This window comes from Vipera ursinii, assembly GCF_947247035.1.
Source record: "Vipera ursinii genome assembly, chromosome: 4".
In the NCBI taxonomy this organism is placed as follows: domain Eukaryota; kingdom Metazoa; phylum Chordata; class Lepidosauria; order Squamata; family Viperidae; genus Vipera; species Vipera ursinii.
The window spans coordinates 36,229,474-36,246,654 of record NC_139514.1 but is presented as its reverse complement, the minus strand read 5'-3'; the positions used below and the strand labels follow the sequence as shown (position 1 = coordinate 36,246,654).

At 40.2% G+C, this 17,181-nt stretch overlaps 1 protein-coding gene across 2 annotated transcripts; it reads right to left on the bottom strand.

Annotated features, from left to right (window-relative positions):
- Positions 1-244: 244 nt before the first annotated feature.
- On the bottom strand, positions 245-16,344 carry LOC310639611 (uncharacterized protein C3orf38 homolog). Of its 2 annotated transcripts, none has more exons than XM_083361392.1 (3): positions 15,772-16,344; positions 13,536-13,756; positions 245-1,748 (listed from the first exon to the last, which is right to left on the bottom strand). In XM_083361392.1, the coding sequence occupies exons 1-3, from the start codon at positions 15,908-15,910 to the stop codon at positions 1,161-1,163; spliced, it is 948 nt and encodes a 315-aa protein (XP_083217518.1). In that variant the 5' UTR covers positions 15,911-16,344; the 3' UTR covers positions 245-1,160. The 2 variants fall into 2 exon arrangements, with proteins under 2 accessions (XP_083217518.1, XP_083217519.1); XM_083361393.1 differs by lacking the exon at positions 15,772-16,344 and adding an exon at positions 15,385-15,457.
- Positions 16,345-17,181: the final 837 nt, after the last annotated feature.

Sequence of the window (17,181 nt, the reverse complement as noted above, 5' to 3'; positions counted from 1 at the left end):
GAACCAGACCAAATTGGATTAAATAACCTTCACGTTTTCCAACTCTTACACTGTGATTTTGATTTAAAAAGAAATAATAAAAAGATGTCAGTACAAGCTCTTAAAAAGACTCCCTAATAAAAAGGGGGCAGAAGTAGGAAAATACAACATTCAGTTTCAGTTTCCAGTGTCCATGGGGTCGCGATGGGTCGGACACGACTTTGCAACTAACAACAACAACAAAGTAAGAATACTGCCTTTTTATAATTAGTTGGAAGATTGCAACTTTTATTAAGAATAAAAAGTAATATAAGTGAAATAAACTAGTTGTAATAACTGCCACAAATAAAGTGCATGTTTTTTTTATAATTTCACAATTGTCCTGCATTTTTAAAAGTATTTATAGGTATAGGTAAATAGCTACATGAATAAGTGTTGTACATAACAGATAAGTCAAATAACAAATTTCAAAGTATTTTACAAAGGAAAGCAGCATTGTTTCACAAATTCCCCATGAAAACCCTCTATTAAATTTAGCACTGCTGTAATCTTTTCACACATATGATACTAATTTAAATAATAATCATTTTAATAACATCGCTATCTTAACAGAAAATTCTATCAAAAATGCTTTGTTCTGTACAAGCCTAAGATTAGGTTGTGAAAGGTTATTTAACTAAGACTTAAAATTAAGTCTTTGGCAAAAGAATCTCTTGCAAACATAACAGATTCATCACACTTCTCTATTCTTCTACCCCTAAGGGGGGAGAAGAGAAGCTACAAGTAGTCAAGATGACAATATTACATTTCCAATGCTTTATCCTACTCATTTATACTTGATTCTTTCTGGCTATTTGCTCCTACCCCCACCCACCACACCCACTCCAATATTTTGCAGCAATTGACAGAAAAGTAGGAGTATCTTCTCACCTTCCCTCCCTTCTCATTTAGAAAATAACCTGCCAAAGTAATTTTTCCAATTGTAAATTTGGGGGCAAGAGTCAAGCCAACCATTACCAGCAGCAAATCTCTATGATCAGTAGTCAGCATTATCTCACAATAGGAAAGCAAGAATTCAAAAAAAAAAAAAGAAATAAATTACTGAATGCTTTGAGTATGCTCTCCTGCTGTATTTTCCAAGGTCCACATACTTTTCTCCCTCATTTTGCAAAACAGAATCCTCAGTACTTTTGAGGCTCAATCAAGGCAAGTTCCTTTGACACATAAAATTCCTGCAGTTCTTCTTGCTCATATTTTATGCATGGTCTTTCTATATGGGCCCCAGGCTCTATGGCATTCTGGCCAACAATCTTTAGATTGACAAACTTGATTTTCCATGTATTCTCCCTAAATGGGCAGCGTATGAGGCCAAAGATTTGTTCAAAGATTCCCAAACAACAAGTACTTCTATGAACTGTGCCAGCTACTGCTACCACAACTAATCCATATCGTGAAACTGTACACTTCAGGCCACCTGCATTCAAGTTGGGATTCAAGAAGAGGTATTCTTCTTTCACTAATGATAGCAAGCGAAGGCTCACCAATTCTGCACCTGAGTACTCTTCCATGTTTTGTTCAGATGTGTTGTAACAAAATTTTAGGGTTACATCACCCCAAAAATGTTGTGGTCCCCATTCTTCTTGAGGTTCTCCAATCAATGGGTTCTGAGAATTTAGCATTCTAAAATACCACTGACAAAATTCTTCTGCCAGATTGTGACACTCTTTGTTGTCCTCTTGATCTCCTTGTGTTCCTCCATCTTCTGGTTGCTGAAAAATAAGAAACAACATAGAAGTAGAATAAAATAGTCACTTTTACTTTATAAAATAACAAGAGATAATTAAAAAGATCCTAAAAAATTCACAGAACAGTAACAGAAAAATGGTCTTGCTTTGAAACAGTATTTATGAATGTACTGCCTAAGTACCTGAATAATAATTTATTTGGATCCATTTTATAAAACAAATGGAAGATTTAGGAGTTTTTTAAATAATTTGTTTCTATGTTCTATTTCAGGCATGTCAAACTGCTGGCCCGCAAGCGGATGCATCACACTGAAACCGTGCCCACCCCATTGCTGGCAATGGGGAAAAATTCCCAATACGTCATGCAACATCAAGAGTTTGACATACCTGTTCTATTTAGACTGTGAACAAATGCACTGCAAACCATTTCATGAAACATTTCAAATATGTTTGCTAAAAACTAGTTAAGCGTAATCATGAATGACTTCATAGAATGTTTGCTGCCCATCCACTGTTATTTATATTACATAAAATTTGATAAAACTACATGTCAGTTTTTTCAAATTAATTCTATGGTAGAAGTCAATGTTTATGACTTCTGCAAAAAACAGAAGCTTGGAAAGTAACTGAAAGTATCCATTTTAAAACTCCTTTCGAACAATTATATTGAGTATTTTCCAGCTGGTAGCTGAATTGATTTAATCTTTTAATATTCAACATGACTCTGCAAGAAAAAGCAGTGGCTTTTAATAAAGCAAAATGCAGTTTTTCGTACCTAACCCAGTGAGTTATAACTGAGGAGACAAACATTTTCTACGTCTACTTCTTTCAAATTACTAAGGCCCCATTAAATATATTATGAAATGTATTTCTAAAATATATAAACAGGTTATTAGCTTCAGTACCTTTTTAACATAATTTGAAAAATCTTATTCATTTATGAAAATTTAGAATTAAGTAAAAGACCCTTAGATGAATTTTGTGGAGTGAATGTGAATGATTAGTTGAAGGATATTGTGAATTATTTGAAGACCCTGAATATTTTTATTTTTAATCTGTTAATAGCTAATAGTGACATTTTATAGTGTTTATATGTGTGTGTAATATATCAAGGCATGTCATGTAGGGATTTAAAGGTCAATATCAAAGTAAGAAAAAATATATTTCATCTTTTCAGAATTACATATAAAATATAATTTATAGGACAATCCTGTTTTTTCTGTAATTGAAAAGATAGTTATTATAGGACCCAGATTGTTGGGGGCAATAAGCTGACTTTGTAATAATGACGCTTGGGTGTGTGTGTGAAAGCCCTAATAAGCAGGCATATACACAGAATGAAGGCTACTGCTAAGTTTGTAAAGCCGCCCTGAGTCTTCGGAGAAGGGCGGGATATAAATGGAATTAAAATAATAAATAAATAAAAAATAAACTAATACAAAAACAGGTACAAAGAAAAGGGTTTTATTTTGTTTTTAATATTTTTGAATTCCATATAAGTAGAACACAATAATAATAAAAATGAGTGAACAATTTTATTTATTTGTCATATTTACACGGCTGTCCATCTCACAAACAAGTGACTTTGGGTGGCATACAATAGAGTTGAAAATAAGGGGCGAAGGATTTATACGATCTGAAGAGAAACCAGAGGCTCTCGAAGGGGTATTGAATCAGCCAGCATCTGAAATAAGAGCAGCTATGGATAAAGTGTTTCGGGTGAATTCATGGATTGCTAGACAGAGAAAGTTGCCAAGAGATGTGGTGGTTTACTTTGCAAAAAGAGAAATTAGAGATCAAGTTATACAAGCTGCCTATGATGTTAAGGTTGTGATTGCTGAACAAGAAGTTTTGGTTTTAAAAGAAATTCCTCCAAGGATTTTAAGGGGAAGAAAGGACTATACATTTCTTGTGCAAGAGCTTAAGCAAAGAGATATAAGGTTCAGATGGGAGATTCCAGATGGGCTGACGGTGATGTATGAAGGTAAAAGGTACAGGCTGATTACTGTGAAACAAGCGCGTGATTTCTACAATAATGTCTTAAAAGCAACCCCATTAACGCTTCTGGAAGCTGGAAAGGGATCTGGAGAAGAAGAACAACAAGAGGAGGAAACAGAGGAAAATGGTGCTGGAGGAGATCAAGCTACAACTTCTTTGGATGATCCTAGAGAGCAAAGAGTGACGCGTGCTGCTTTAAAACGAGCAAAGAAAATAAAAGAACAAGATCAGCAAAAGTCTTCAGATTCTTCACAACGCATTCATAGCCAAGCTGTGGGAGGAGCACGGCCTAAGGAAGCTAGTCCTATCAAAGCTGTGGTTCAAGAGCTTTTCGAGGATATACATGGCAACTAAATTTTTAACCTGGAATGTTAATGGACTAAATTCACCGCAGAAGAGGAAGAAAGTTTTTCAATATTTAAAACAATTTAAGATAGATGTTATATGCCTGCAAGAAACGCATATTAGAGTTTTGGATCAAAAGTACTTATTGAACTCGAGGCTGGGTACGCAATTTGTTGCTTCTGCAGAGAATAAGAAAAATGGAGTGGTTGTTTATGTTAAAAGTGCCTTAACAGCGGATTTAATTGAAGCAGATAAGCATGGAAGATATGTTATGATCGAGCTGTTGTTAGAAGGTAAAAAGACGCTTTTAGTTGGATTATATGCACCAAATCAACAACAAGCTGACTTTTTTACTTTACTTCATACAAAGCTTACCCAGTTGGATTATAAATCTTTTATTTTTATGGGGGACTGGAATGGAGTTATGGATGTACAGTTGGATAAGGCTGGAGCCTTCAAGCGCATTCCAAGTCACGCTAGACTGCCTAAATCTTTTTTTGAAATGAAGGATGACCTGGAATTGCGAGATATTTGGCGGGAGAGACATCTGCAGGAGAAGGATTATACTTTTTATTCTGATAGACACCAATCTTTTTCGAGGATTGATTTTATTTTGTTGACTAATTATTTTCTTTTGAGAACTAAAAAGGTGAAGATCTGCGCAAGAATTATCTCTGATCACAGTCCAGTGTGGTTGGAGATTGATAAGGAAAAAGGAGATAGGCGCTCATGGCGCGTAAATGAGAATCTGTTTAGAAATCAGAGAAATGTGGAAGAATGCAAACAGCGGATGAAGGATTTTTTTGAGATTAATATGAATAAGGGTACCTCTATGGATATGGTTTGGGATGCTAGCAAGGCCTATATGAGAGGGGTGTTGATATATATGAATAATAGACATAGACGTGCAGTGGAAACTAGAAGGAAAGAACTGGAGAATGAAATAAAGGAAAAAGAAAAGGCTTTGATTTTGAACCCAGAGGATGTGAAGATCAAGGAGGCTATTAGACTGTTAAGAGGACAATTTGATAAATTAATGGCTGATCAAGTGGCGACCAATCTGCGGTTTGCTAGGCATAATACTTTTTGCAACGCTAATAAACCAGGCAGATGGTTAGCTTATAGATTGAGGAAAAAACAAAGGGCATCTAATATAGATAAGATTGAGTATAAAGGAAGGGTTGTGTATCAACAGAATCTTATTAAGGATGCCTTTGTGGATTTTTACTCGAAATTATATATTAAAGAGGACATTAATGCAAAAGATATTGATACGTATTTGGAGAATGCTAGCATCCCGGTTCTTACGCAAGTACAAAAAGAGGGGATTAATCAACTGATTACAGAAGAAGAAATTTTTACAGCTATTAAGGAACTGAAGGTGGATAAAGCACCAGGCACGGATGGCTTGACTGCGGCCTATTATAAAAACTTACAATTAGAGATGATAAAACCGTTAAAGGAACTGTTCCAGACAATCCAGAGGGGGGGAAAGGTGCCACCGTCTTGGAGAACAGCTTTTATCTCTTTGATTCCGAAGGAAGACCAGGATGCTACTTTAGTTAAAAATTACAGACCGATATCGCTTTTAAATACAGATTATAAGATATTTGCTAAGGTTTTGGCTAATAGACTGATGAGGGTTCTGCAGCAGGTGATTCATGGGGACCAAACGGGGTTTATTAGTGGAAGACAAATGAAAAATAATGTGAGACATATAGTTGATCTGTTAGAGTTTTTGGAAAGGCACAACCAGATCTCTGCTGCGCTAATCTTTTTAGATGCTGAAAAGGCTTTTGATCAATTGAACTGGCAATTCTTGTTGAAAGTTTTAGACAAAATGGATTTTGGGGAAAAATTTTTACAACCGATTAGGGCATTATACCAAAAACAAACTGCCCGAATCATAGTTAACAATAGTTTGACAACAGCATGTAATATTGAGAAGGGCACAAGGCAAGGGTGTCCGCTATCGCCCTTGTTATTTGTGTTAACATTAGAGATATTATTGGTTAAGATTCGGAATTCGGAAAAAATTAAGGGGATACAAGTTGGAGATCAGGATTATAGATTGAGAGCATTTGCAGATGATCTGGTTGTTACAGTGACCCAGCCAGAGAACTCTGTTGTGGACCTGATGGAGATAATAACACAATATGGGAAGGTTTCTGGATTTAAAGTAAATATACAGAAAACAAAAATTTTGGCTAGAAATATGACAGTTTCGCAGAAGGCTCTCCTAGAAGGATTAACTGGATTTGAGATTGTTAAAAGGGTTAAATATTTGGGGGTGATTTTGTCGCCCTCTAATACAAAGCTATATAAAAATAATTATGAAAAATTATGGGGGAAAATTCAAAAAGAAATGGAGAGTTGGGAAAAATTGCAATTGTCTTTGTTGGGACGGATTGCAGCAGTGAAAATGAATGTCCTGCCCAAATTTTTATTCTTATTTCAAATGATACCGATTCTTAAGAAAGATTCTAACTTGGAGGAATGGCAGCGTGGTATTAATAAATTTGTGTGGGCAGGGAAAAAGCCACGAGTTAAACTTAAGATTATGCAGGATACTCGTGAGAGAGGTGGCCTTAAAATGCCTAATTTTAAATTATATTATGAAGCTGCTGCACTAGTAGGAATAAGTGATTGGATTAATTTGTCACAACCGAGGTTATTAAATCTTGAGGGCCATGATTTGCTGTTTGGCTGGCATGCATATCTGTTGTATGATAAGAAGGTAGATACTGTGTTTAGGATGCATATTTTAAGACAGGCACTGCTGAGAGTCTGGAAGAAGTATAGACATAAGTTAAGCAGCAAGATACCATTGTGGGCAATCCCAAAACACGCAATAGAAAATATACATGCTGGTTTCAAACACGATGAGACTACTTATAATGAAATTTTAAGTTTGGAAAGGAATGTTTGGTGCTTGAAATCATATAGCTTCTTGCGAGAAGAGAAGGTTGTTCAGACTTGGTTTCAATATATTCAGTTACGGGCCAGGTGGAAAGAAGACCAGAAAAATGGATTTGCAATGACTGATGAAAATTTGATAAAGCAAATTAGAAATCAGGGACCAGCACATATTAAACGGATATATCTTGCATTGATAGAGATCGATTCAGAAACAGAGCTTGTTAAGGATTGTATGATAAAATGGGCCCAAAACATTCAGGAAGTTATTAAAATGGACATGTGGGAAAAGATCTGGGTGAGGAATGTAAAATTCACTCAAGCTCAAAATCTAAGAGAGAACTTTTATAAAATGTTTTATAGATGGCATCTAGATCCTAAAAAGCTTGCAAGTATGTATCCGAATTACCAGCCTAAGTGTTGGAGGTGTGGTGATGAAGATGCAACATATTTTCACATATGGTGGACATGTAAAAAGGTCAAGGCTTTTTGGATAAAAGTCTGGTGGAACATGCAGAAGATTTTTAAACGGAGGATAAAGTTTTGTCCGCAATTTTTTTTGTTGGGAATAATTGTGGACGCTACAGTTGTGGACTCCAAGTTGATGTTGAATTTAGTTACGGCAGCAAGACTTTTGATAGGTCAATATTGGAAGAAAGAGGAATTGCCGACTATACAAGAGTGGATTTTAAAGGTTTCTGACCTGGCGGAGATGGCGAAGATTTCGGCCTATTTGAAAGATTACTCGCAAGAACATTATATTATGGAATGGAGAAAATGGATTGAGTTTATCCAGAACAAGTATAGGGTTAAGAAGTTTTATGTAGCATTCGAATAAGTCTTCTTTCGTGTTTTTTTTCTTTTTTTTCTATTTTAGTCTTTTATATATATTTAATAATCCTAAGTTTTGTTTGATCCTATATAAGTTAGAGAGTGATGGATTTTAGAATTTATAGTTGTTAGTATATGGTTGTTTATGATTGCTTTTTTATATATATATACCTTGTATTTAGCTCTGGGAAGTCGGGGGGGAGGGGGGTTGGGGGGAGGGAGGGGGGGAGGGGGGAGGAAGGGGGGAGGTAGGGAGGGGAGGAGGGAGGGGGAAGGGGGTTTTTTAAAGGAAAACTGTACTTTAAAACTTTTCAATAAAAAAAATAGAGTTGAAAATAACATAAACTAATATTAAAAACTATAAAAATTATAAAATTAAAATTATAAAAGTTATAAAACTAAAAATTCTAAAAAACAATTAGGTGAAGAATAGACATTAATTACACTGGAGTCATCATCATATTTTGCTAGTTCCCTGGGGTTCTCATGCCCAATGACACAACCAGGTCATGAGCTTCAGCAACATTAAAAAGAGATGAAGCTAGTGTCACTTCAGTGGGAAGGGTATTCCATGAAGCTGAAGCCACAACACAAAAGGCCTGCTGTCTTAGGACCCACCAAATGAAGCTCCCCAGCTGATGGGATGCACAACACGACCTCTCTGGTGGATCTAGTAGGATAAGTAGATGTAATTAAAGAGAGGTGGTCACCCAAATGATGTGGTCCCATGCTATGTAGAGCTTTAAAGGTCAAATACAGCAACTTGAATTGGGCCCATAAACAGACTAGTAACCCATGGCGCCATGGAGCAGAAATGTAACGTCTTCTACTGGAATCACTCATAACTACCCACTATAAATAGTCTTCAGGAGCAACTTTATGTAAAGTACAGTACAGTAGTCCAGCCAGTAGGTGATTAGATGAGTAAGTAGAGCTACTTGATCCAGGAATGGGATCAACTGATGCACAATAAAGTTGACTAATGTCTCTTAGCCACAACTGCCGCCTGCTGCAGTCATTGTGAGTCTAAGGAAATCGCCAGATTGCACACAGGATTTGTGCAGGGCAGTGCAATCTCATCCAGCACCAAATAAGGCACAGTCTAGAAATGGTGAGCCCCAAAATTCAAAGTTATCCAGACTTGCCAGGATTCAGTTGAAGCCTGCTATTTCCCAATAAGACCCTCACAGTGTCTAGGCAGCAGGATAAGACATCCACAGAATTGCTAGTTTGCCACAGGCAGAGATGTATAATGTATCTCACCCCATGGCAATAAATGAGCTCACCCAGTAGCACTCCACACAGTAAGGGCCAAGGACAGGATCTCTCCCCCCATCACCACCAACTGGAATTGCCCCTAAAAAAAAGGCAAATCAGCATGATACCATGCCACCCACTCCCAATCCTCTGAGTTGGCCCAGAAGAATACCATGGTTGATGGTACTGAAAACAACCAGAAAATCAAGCAGAGTAAATATGGATGCAAAACTCATTCTGCCCTTAGCAGACAAAATTCAAAAATTCAACCCATTTGTCTGGGTCTGAATTCTGATGGAAACGGATCTAGATAATCCAATTTATCCAGACCCTTCTGAAATTATTGTACAACCATCTTCTCAATCATGTTCTCAAAAAAGGAAAGGTTCAATACCGTAAGAAAATTCTCCCATACAGGTCCATCAATGACTTCCTCAGGGAGCAAACCATGCCCTTTTTAAGAAGTAACGGAACAACCCTCTCAATCAAAGAATTTATGACCACTAGAACCCACTTACACAACATCCCCCAGATCCCTCTACCAGCCAAGAGGGGCATAGATCTAAAGAGCTGGGGGCTAAGCTCAGAGTCCTAAGGACTATGTACACTTTATCAGCTCAACAGGCTTAAATGGTTCCCAGATAGCCAGGAAAGATACCTTCCCAGGTATCTCTTCATACTTGCAGCATCCATCTCTCAGCACATTCAAGTGAATTTGTGTAGCAGATATTGAACAAATTCTTCTGCATGAAGAGGGCATGTGTTACCCAAAAGAATAGGATGGCTATCAGAAGACACATAAGGGTGGAGAAGTACTGCTCTTATCACAAGGTAGGCCTTACTAGCAGCTCTAACCTGCGTCCAGTCAAGTTCATCCCCTATTGAATGCCAGAGCATTCATTTCTTTTCAGCCCTCTTACCTCCTTTATGAACTACAAGAAGTGCCAGGATCCAGGGCTTTTCAACTGGTGGTACATGTACCACCATTGGTACTTTGGTACCTGGCAGGTGGTACGCAACCATCCTAGAGAAGTGGTAGCGGGGGGGGGGGGAAGAGGAATTAGCTGAAGCGGTGGCAGCACTGCACAAGCCTGAGAGAGACAGACAGCTGGAGCGGCAGGGTTGTTGGGGCTTGGCAAAAGCCCCAAGATCAGCAGCAGGCTCCAGCTGATTGGCGCTTCCAAAAGTAGCATGTAGCTTGAGATGCACGGAAAAGGAGGGGGTAGAGCGGAAAGGATGTAAAAAGAGGTTTTGGTGGGAAAGGGCCAGCGAGGGGCTGTCCCCGCCCCATCCCCTGGGCGCACACCCAGGGGGCGGCAACCACCCAGCGTCCATGCTGACCACTCAGAAAGAAAAGAGGCAAGACCAGGCCGACCGGGTGCTGATTTACAACCTCGTAGCTACGATCAAAGCCAGAACGTGCTCAGATTTAGATCCATGGGGCAGCCCTGGAACCAGTGACAGGCTGCCTTGCCGCCTCAGCCCCACCCCTGCCCCACCCCCTGGGTGCACGCACAGGTGGTGAGCGAGCACGCAAGGGCTGGCATCCCTGGGGACTGCGCTCTGAGCGCTTTGCAGGTTTATTTTTTTTAAGCTGCCCGACGCTCCGGGCAGGAGGCTTCCCATTTTGACCCGTCCCCCCCATCGCTGTCTCTGCTCCTGAAGGGCCTCTGCATGGCTCTCAGCTCACCTCTCCCAGACCCATGCACATGTGTGTACGTGTGGGGGGATCTCACTCCTTGCAGCCCCACACTGTGACACTAGGGAGGAAAAGAATGAGAGAGATAAGAGAAACTGCGATGGGAGCTTCTTGCAGCCTTCCACGGGGCTGGGAGCAAAAACTGAAGGAGGCAGGGCACAATGCGATCAGCAGCACATTGAGAAAAAGAAACAAGTACTCCAAAAAAAAAGCTTTTATTAGTTTACAGCCTGCTATTGCATAAGATCTCTGTTGAGGGCGCAGGCTGCAAGGGGTTAGACAATCCCCCATGCGTACACACACACACACACACACACACACACACACACACACACAAACATGGGTCTGGTAGAGGTTAGCTGAGAGCCATGCAGAGGCAAAGAGGGGGGGAAGAGATCTAAATGGGAAGTCTCTGCCCACCACTGCCTGCCTGTTGCCACCTCTGCCTGGAGCTTCTGGCAGCTTAAAAAAAACAAACAAAAGGGAGGGAGGGAGGGAGGGAGGGAGGGAGGGAGGGAGGGAGGGAGGGAAGGAAGGAAGGAAGGAAGGAAGGAAGGAAGGAAGGAAGGAAGGAAGGAAGGAAGGAAGGAAGGAAGGAAGGAAAGGATGGAGGGAGGCAACTTGATTGGAAATGCCCCAGTTCAAAGGAGAGAGCAATTCACAGACAGAACTTTATTGGCAATCAAAGTTAACATTGGTATTCTTGAATTGTGAGCTCTTAGGAAAGTATCCCCACCTTGTGTATTGCTAACAGCCATTTCCAGTGGGGAAAACAGGACAAAGCAGAGTGGGGGAAAATATTTTCCTTTGCTATATTTTCAGTCTGAATTTGACCAAGGCAGGATCCTTACAGAAAAGCCCTTTTAAGGATTATGTATTAAGAGAAAAGCAACTAAGCTACCTCTATTCCTAAATGCTAAAGCTGTTGCACATAAAAAACGGAGGAGTTCTGGTCAACTATCACAGCCACAACTTTGTACTGTTGTCTATGGACGCCCCCACTAAATGCAAGCATGGGACAAACTGAGCCTGGTTTTTCTCAATCTTTTAAATGGCCACAAACTACTAGCAAAAGTGGCATTTGATCACAAGACAAGGAAGCATCGAGAAATGTTTCCCCTTTTGCATTTTAGGATCCAAGAAGGGACAGGAAAGGAGAAAAGGAAAGAGGAAAGAAAAAGAAAAAGAAGGGAAGAGGGGAAGGAAGAAGGAGAAGGAAGAGGGGAAAAAGGGGGGAAGGAAGGAAGGAAGGAAGGAAGGAAGGAAGGAAGGAAGGAAGGAAGGAAGGAAGGAAGGAAGGAAGGAAGGTTGTAATGAGAGAAGTCCTGCCTTAGCACTTGGCCACCAGCAGCCCTGCTGCCCTTTCACCATCCCTTTGCCCCCTCCTCCTGGCCTACCCTGGTGGTCTCTCACCCTATCACAAAAGATGCTTTGGTTACAAAGCCGGGTCTCCTTGCATGGAGAGAGAGTGGGCCTCCCTCTGACCCACACACTTTGCCCTCCTGCACCCACCATGAGCAACCTGGCCAGGGAGAGTAAGCACAGCAGCAGCAGCAGCCTTGAGGAGGTAAGCGCAGGCGAGCACCCCCTCAGGGAAGTGGGGCTGGACTGGGTTGAGCTGCAGGGTCCTGGTGCCCCAGGAGCTCAACGGCCAGGCTGGGTGCTTGTCCTCCACTGCCCAGGGCTCCGGGCAACCCGTGCCACGGTCCGGGAGTCCCCCCGCTGCCCAAGAGGGACAGTAAGGCTCCTCTGGTGGACCAAGCCCTGGTGCCCACCCCAGTCCCACCCCTCTCCACTGGAGACCTCTGGATCCATCCCCCCAGTTGCCCCCACAGGCACCCAACCTGAGAGACTTTGAGCTGGCCACGTCCCCCCCCCAGCATTGACTTTGTCAAAAGGTTGCAAAAGGGGATTCACATGACCTTTGGGGCACTGTGACCATTAGAAGTATGAATCAGTTGCCAAGCATCCAAATGTAAATCATGTGACTCTGGGGATGCTGCAACAGTCATAAGTGTGAAAAATGGTCATAAGTCACTTTTTCCAGTGCCGTTGTAACTTCAGTCACTAAGTGAACTGTTGTACTTTATCACTTTTTGACACCTTGCTAGCCGACTGGTGGTACTCGAATATTGCCATATCATAAAAGTGGTACAATCGGTGAAAAGGTTGAAAAGTCCTGGGTTAGAGGTTGCATTCCCGCAATCAGATCAAGACATCAGTTGCTCTCTTATTCCAACTGGTGGCTGTGTCTTCTGATGGATCATGCAACAGAGCAGCAGAAACAACCCACAGACCCCTTTGAAACCCATCAAGGTCCATCAGCCACCAGGCATGAAGTAATCTAATGGGTCTAACTTACTTGCAGTAGATGGAAATGTCAGAGAATCCCATGGTAATCAGGGTGTGATCTTACCATGACAAGTGGATACCAAAAGCTCCCCCAATTTCAGATCACACAGTCCAGTGCCAGGCTCTGGATTTTCTCATGGCTGTCCTGGTGGCTATGAACCCTTTGGCAACCTCAGACCCAATTCCCATGGTAGGCAGATTGAAGTCTCCCAAGACCTCTCTGCCAACTGAGAGATAAAGTCAATGAACTCAGGCAGAAGATTGCTATGCAACAGGGAGGCTGGCAATGAATAAAATAAATCACAAATGTTCCTTGCAAATCCACTGAAGAGCAGTTTAAATGTATTATTGTTTCAATAATCAAATACAATTGTAAAATATTTTTGGCATTGCTTATTATTTATGTATCTCACCTGTATACTAGGATTAGTATATGTTTGCTCTGAAGCACAAACTTCCAGTCCTTCACACCAGTACTCCTTTGTACGATAAATAAGCTGGTGTTTTTCAGAAGAAGGTGGCACTATAACTCCTTTTGTTGCCAAGTACTTGAAGATTATCTCTCGGAATACTTTCTTTCTTTTCAACAGCTCTTCAGCACTTTGACTGTACAGCAAGATGACATTTATGGCTTCTATAAACAAATTCAGAAATAGATATATTACCTAAAGTTAATTTTATTGCAAAAGAAAACTTGTAATTTGATTGAAAACCATGTAAAAGTCTGAAAACATATTTCTAAATTATAAATATGTAACAAATATGGCAATTTTGCTGCTGAAGCTGTTCCTTCTTTCTCTGAGGTGAAAGGAATTTTATATTGGGGAAAGATTAGCAAAAGACGTAGCACAGAAAAATCTATTCTATAAAGATCTGCTAAATATAATCATTAGTAATTCTGGATTAAAGAATCAGCTTCCTGATTTGCTGAAAATGTAGAACTCTTTCACCCACTCAAAAATAAAGATTCACTTGGGATGATGAGAATCAAGTCTCATCATCCCAAGTGAGAAAAGCAATGTGTTCCCCATGGCCAATGAAACGCCCCATTAGCAAAAGAACTGGTCAATAATGCAAGAAACAATCATATTTACTATTTTGAACATTGACCTGTTTCTTCATTTGGTGTATTTTGAAATATAGACCAATAGTACACACCATTAATGTGAGCAGAACATTTTCAGAAGCTTTATTTTGGCTGTAAAGATAGAATGGAAAGTGAGTATTTCTGCTTAGTCTGGCAATCAGAAGAAAACTGATTAAATTGGTGCATTTTTAATTATGTGCATAAGTATATTAAATAGAATTTATAAGGTTCTCAAAGATTGCAGGATCATGAATATCACTCACTTTAATATTGCTCAAATATTTTAATTATTATTTATGTACAAGTTACAGACAGCTCTAAGATATACTATAATATGCTGTAGATGTGCTATTACTGATATGAAAGCTGTATGAAATCATCATTCAAGTAATAATAGAGCCAGCACAAAATGATTTTATCATAATGGTTTACTCTGGGGCATATTACTTTCCCATTGACCTATAAATAGTATCTGAACAAAGAAATTGTTTTATACTGAAATAATACACTGATTTTATCTGCTAATATATTTAATTAGTAAAATATTTTGTCAGAAGGCCACAAGGAAAAACAAATTACAAACAAATATATAGCTAATGGTTTGATAGGTTTTTTGACAGTTTTCCTCTGTAACAGGGTGGGAAAACTACTGCAATTTTAGTTGCAATAGTTCTCCGGGTAAGATTTTTATTGAAACAGCTTTTTTAAAAAGAAAAGCCTACCCTAGCAAAACGATAAAATTGTTTTTACCTTCTTGATTCCAACCACAACGCTTTTAAAAATCTTTTAAAAAGAAAAGGAACATTAGCTTGAAAAATGTTACTTTTAATACATTTTTGAAAAAAAGGTAAGAACGTTTTGATTCTGTAACCAAAACACAATGCCGAGAGGAACAGTGCTTCAAAAATATAGAGAATCACATATATTTTCCATACATTACTCTGGATAACCTTAACCACCAACAGCCAGAAACTGGATATGGAACAAACATTTGTTCCACATCATGTGCCACCATCACCCTTTTTTCAAAGTTGTTTAAAGAAACTCGCTTATGGTTGATGAATAGAAGTCACAGGGCCTGGCGTCAGTTTTCAAGCTATTTTTCAAACCAGGTTATAGGCAATTTCTACGGCAAAATACCCGTGCCTCGCCAGTAGGCGGGAGAGAAACCTCACCGTATGAATACAGCTGAAGGATACTGCAGGCCCACATACTTCTGGCACACCTGAGGAAGAACCCCCGCCTAGGGTACGGGAGGGCTGAGGAAACGGAATATCTCATTCCGGTAAGTGGTCATTAAGGAAATACCAGGCTGAATTAAATGAACCTCAAGTGAAGAAGTACACCTTTCCAGCAGAGGCCCAAAATGCCTTCTTCAAACTCATCAGGATACCGGGTCCTTCTAGCCCAGGGGGTAGGCAACCTCGGCTCTTTTATGACTCGTGGACTTCAACTCCCAGAATTCCTGAGCCAGCCAAGCTGGCTCAGGAATTCTGGGAGTTGAAGTCCACGAGTCATAAAAGAGCCGAGGTTGCCTACCCCTGTTCTAGCCCCTAAGATACCTTGGCGGTTGCTGGGCTGCACGAGGCGGCTGGTCACCGTGTCCGCTAGAGCCAGCAGGTCGTCGGTCTGGAGCAGTTCCAACAGCTCCCGGCAGCCGTCCCGCTCGCGCTCGTTCATCCCCGCCCCAGCCGAAGCCATATTGATGGGGGGGGGGAGGGGAGGCGCGTTGCTTCTTCGAGCGCGAGGCGGGGAGCACAGACCCCCCCCCCCCGCGCGGCTGGAGCACCTGCCTGAAACCTTGACAACCGAGCGACGCAGGGCGGAACAACGCCACGTCCGTCTGTTATGTCTTACGCCTCCCTCAAGCTTCCGTGCTTCCGTAAATTCGACAAATCGGCACGGAGAGCGCGGGTGAAAACTGTTCGGCTTGGAACAGAAGCGGCCTTTGTAGTTCCGCCGCTATTATTAATCTACGGTATTATTATAATCGTCGTGGAGAGTTGTTGTTTTTCTTAACTTCAGTAGTTCGACTAGTCGGCAAGATATATAGTCTTTCAAATACCCAGCTCTGGTTTTGCAAAACGCGAAAACTTTTCTCTATCCGTGCTTTTCTTTTTTGCAATTAGCTTTATTTTCCCGAATAAAATGTACGTAGATGTTAGTTGTAAGCTTTGTCTAAAATTTTGTTTTGGAACTAAAGTTAAACCAAATATTAACAAAACGTATGTGCCCGCGCGCGTTTATTTCTCCCCACTTTTTTTTAAACAGGCTCCTCTATTCAGCTATTTTATTTGACCACAACTTATTTGTAGTTTATTCTTCGAGAACCACGTCAAATGTGAGGATATTAAAATATATCACGATATCATAATTGCAAGATTCACTAAAAGAACAAGGGGGTGATGCCATCCCTCTTAAGATATTTCCAAGTTAAATTTCCATTTTCCAACGCCATATCAAAAGCTTAAAATAATTGTTAAAAATACAAGTTTTCCCAAATACACGAATGTAACGACGGGACTGAGTAATACGCACGCGTTTTGGAAATATATAACATCCCAAATATGAGTTAGGCTGTCTTTAAGAACTTCAGGATACAAAGTGGAAAACAAAATAAGATTTTTTAATTGCAGATTAATCTTGTGAATCAGAATCAGTTTGGTGCAGTAGTTAAGGTATCCGGCTAGAAACTGGGAGATTGTGAGTTCTAGGATCTTCTTAGACGCAAAACTAGCTAGGTGACCTCGGGCCAGTTACTTTCTCAGCCATGGGAAGAAGGCAAAGGCAAATCTCGTCTCAAAAACCTTGCCAAGAAAATTGATGGAACTTTTGAGTCTGAGAACTGAACATGATTGAACAGAAGGAAGAGGAAGGACCTCTAATTCCCAATGATTTTATAGAAAAGCAAATAGCTCCACCTTAAAAGACAACGATCAGAAGAAGAGCAAATACTTTTAAAACGTACAAGA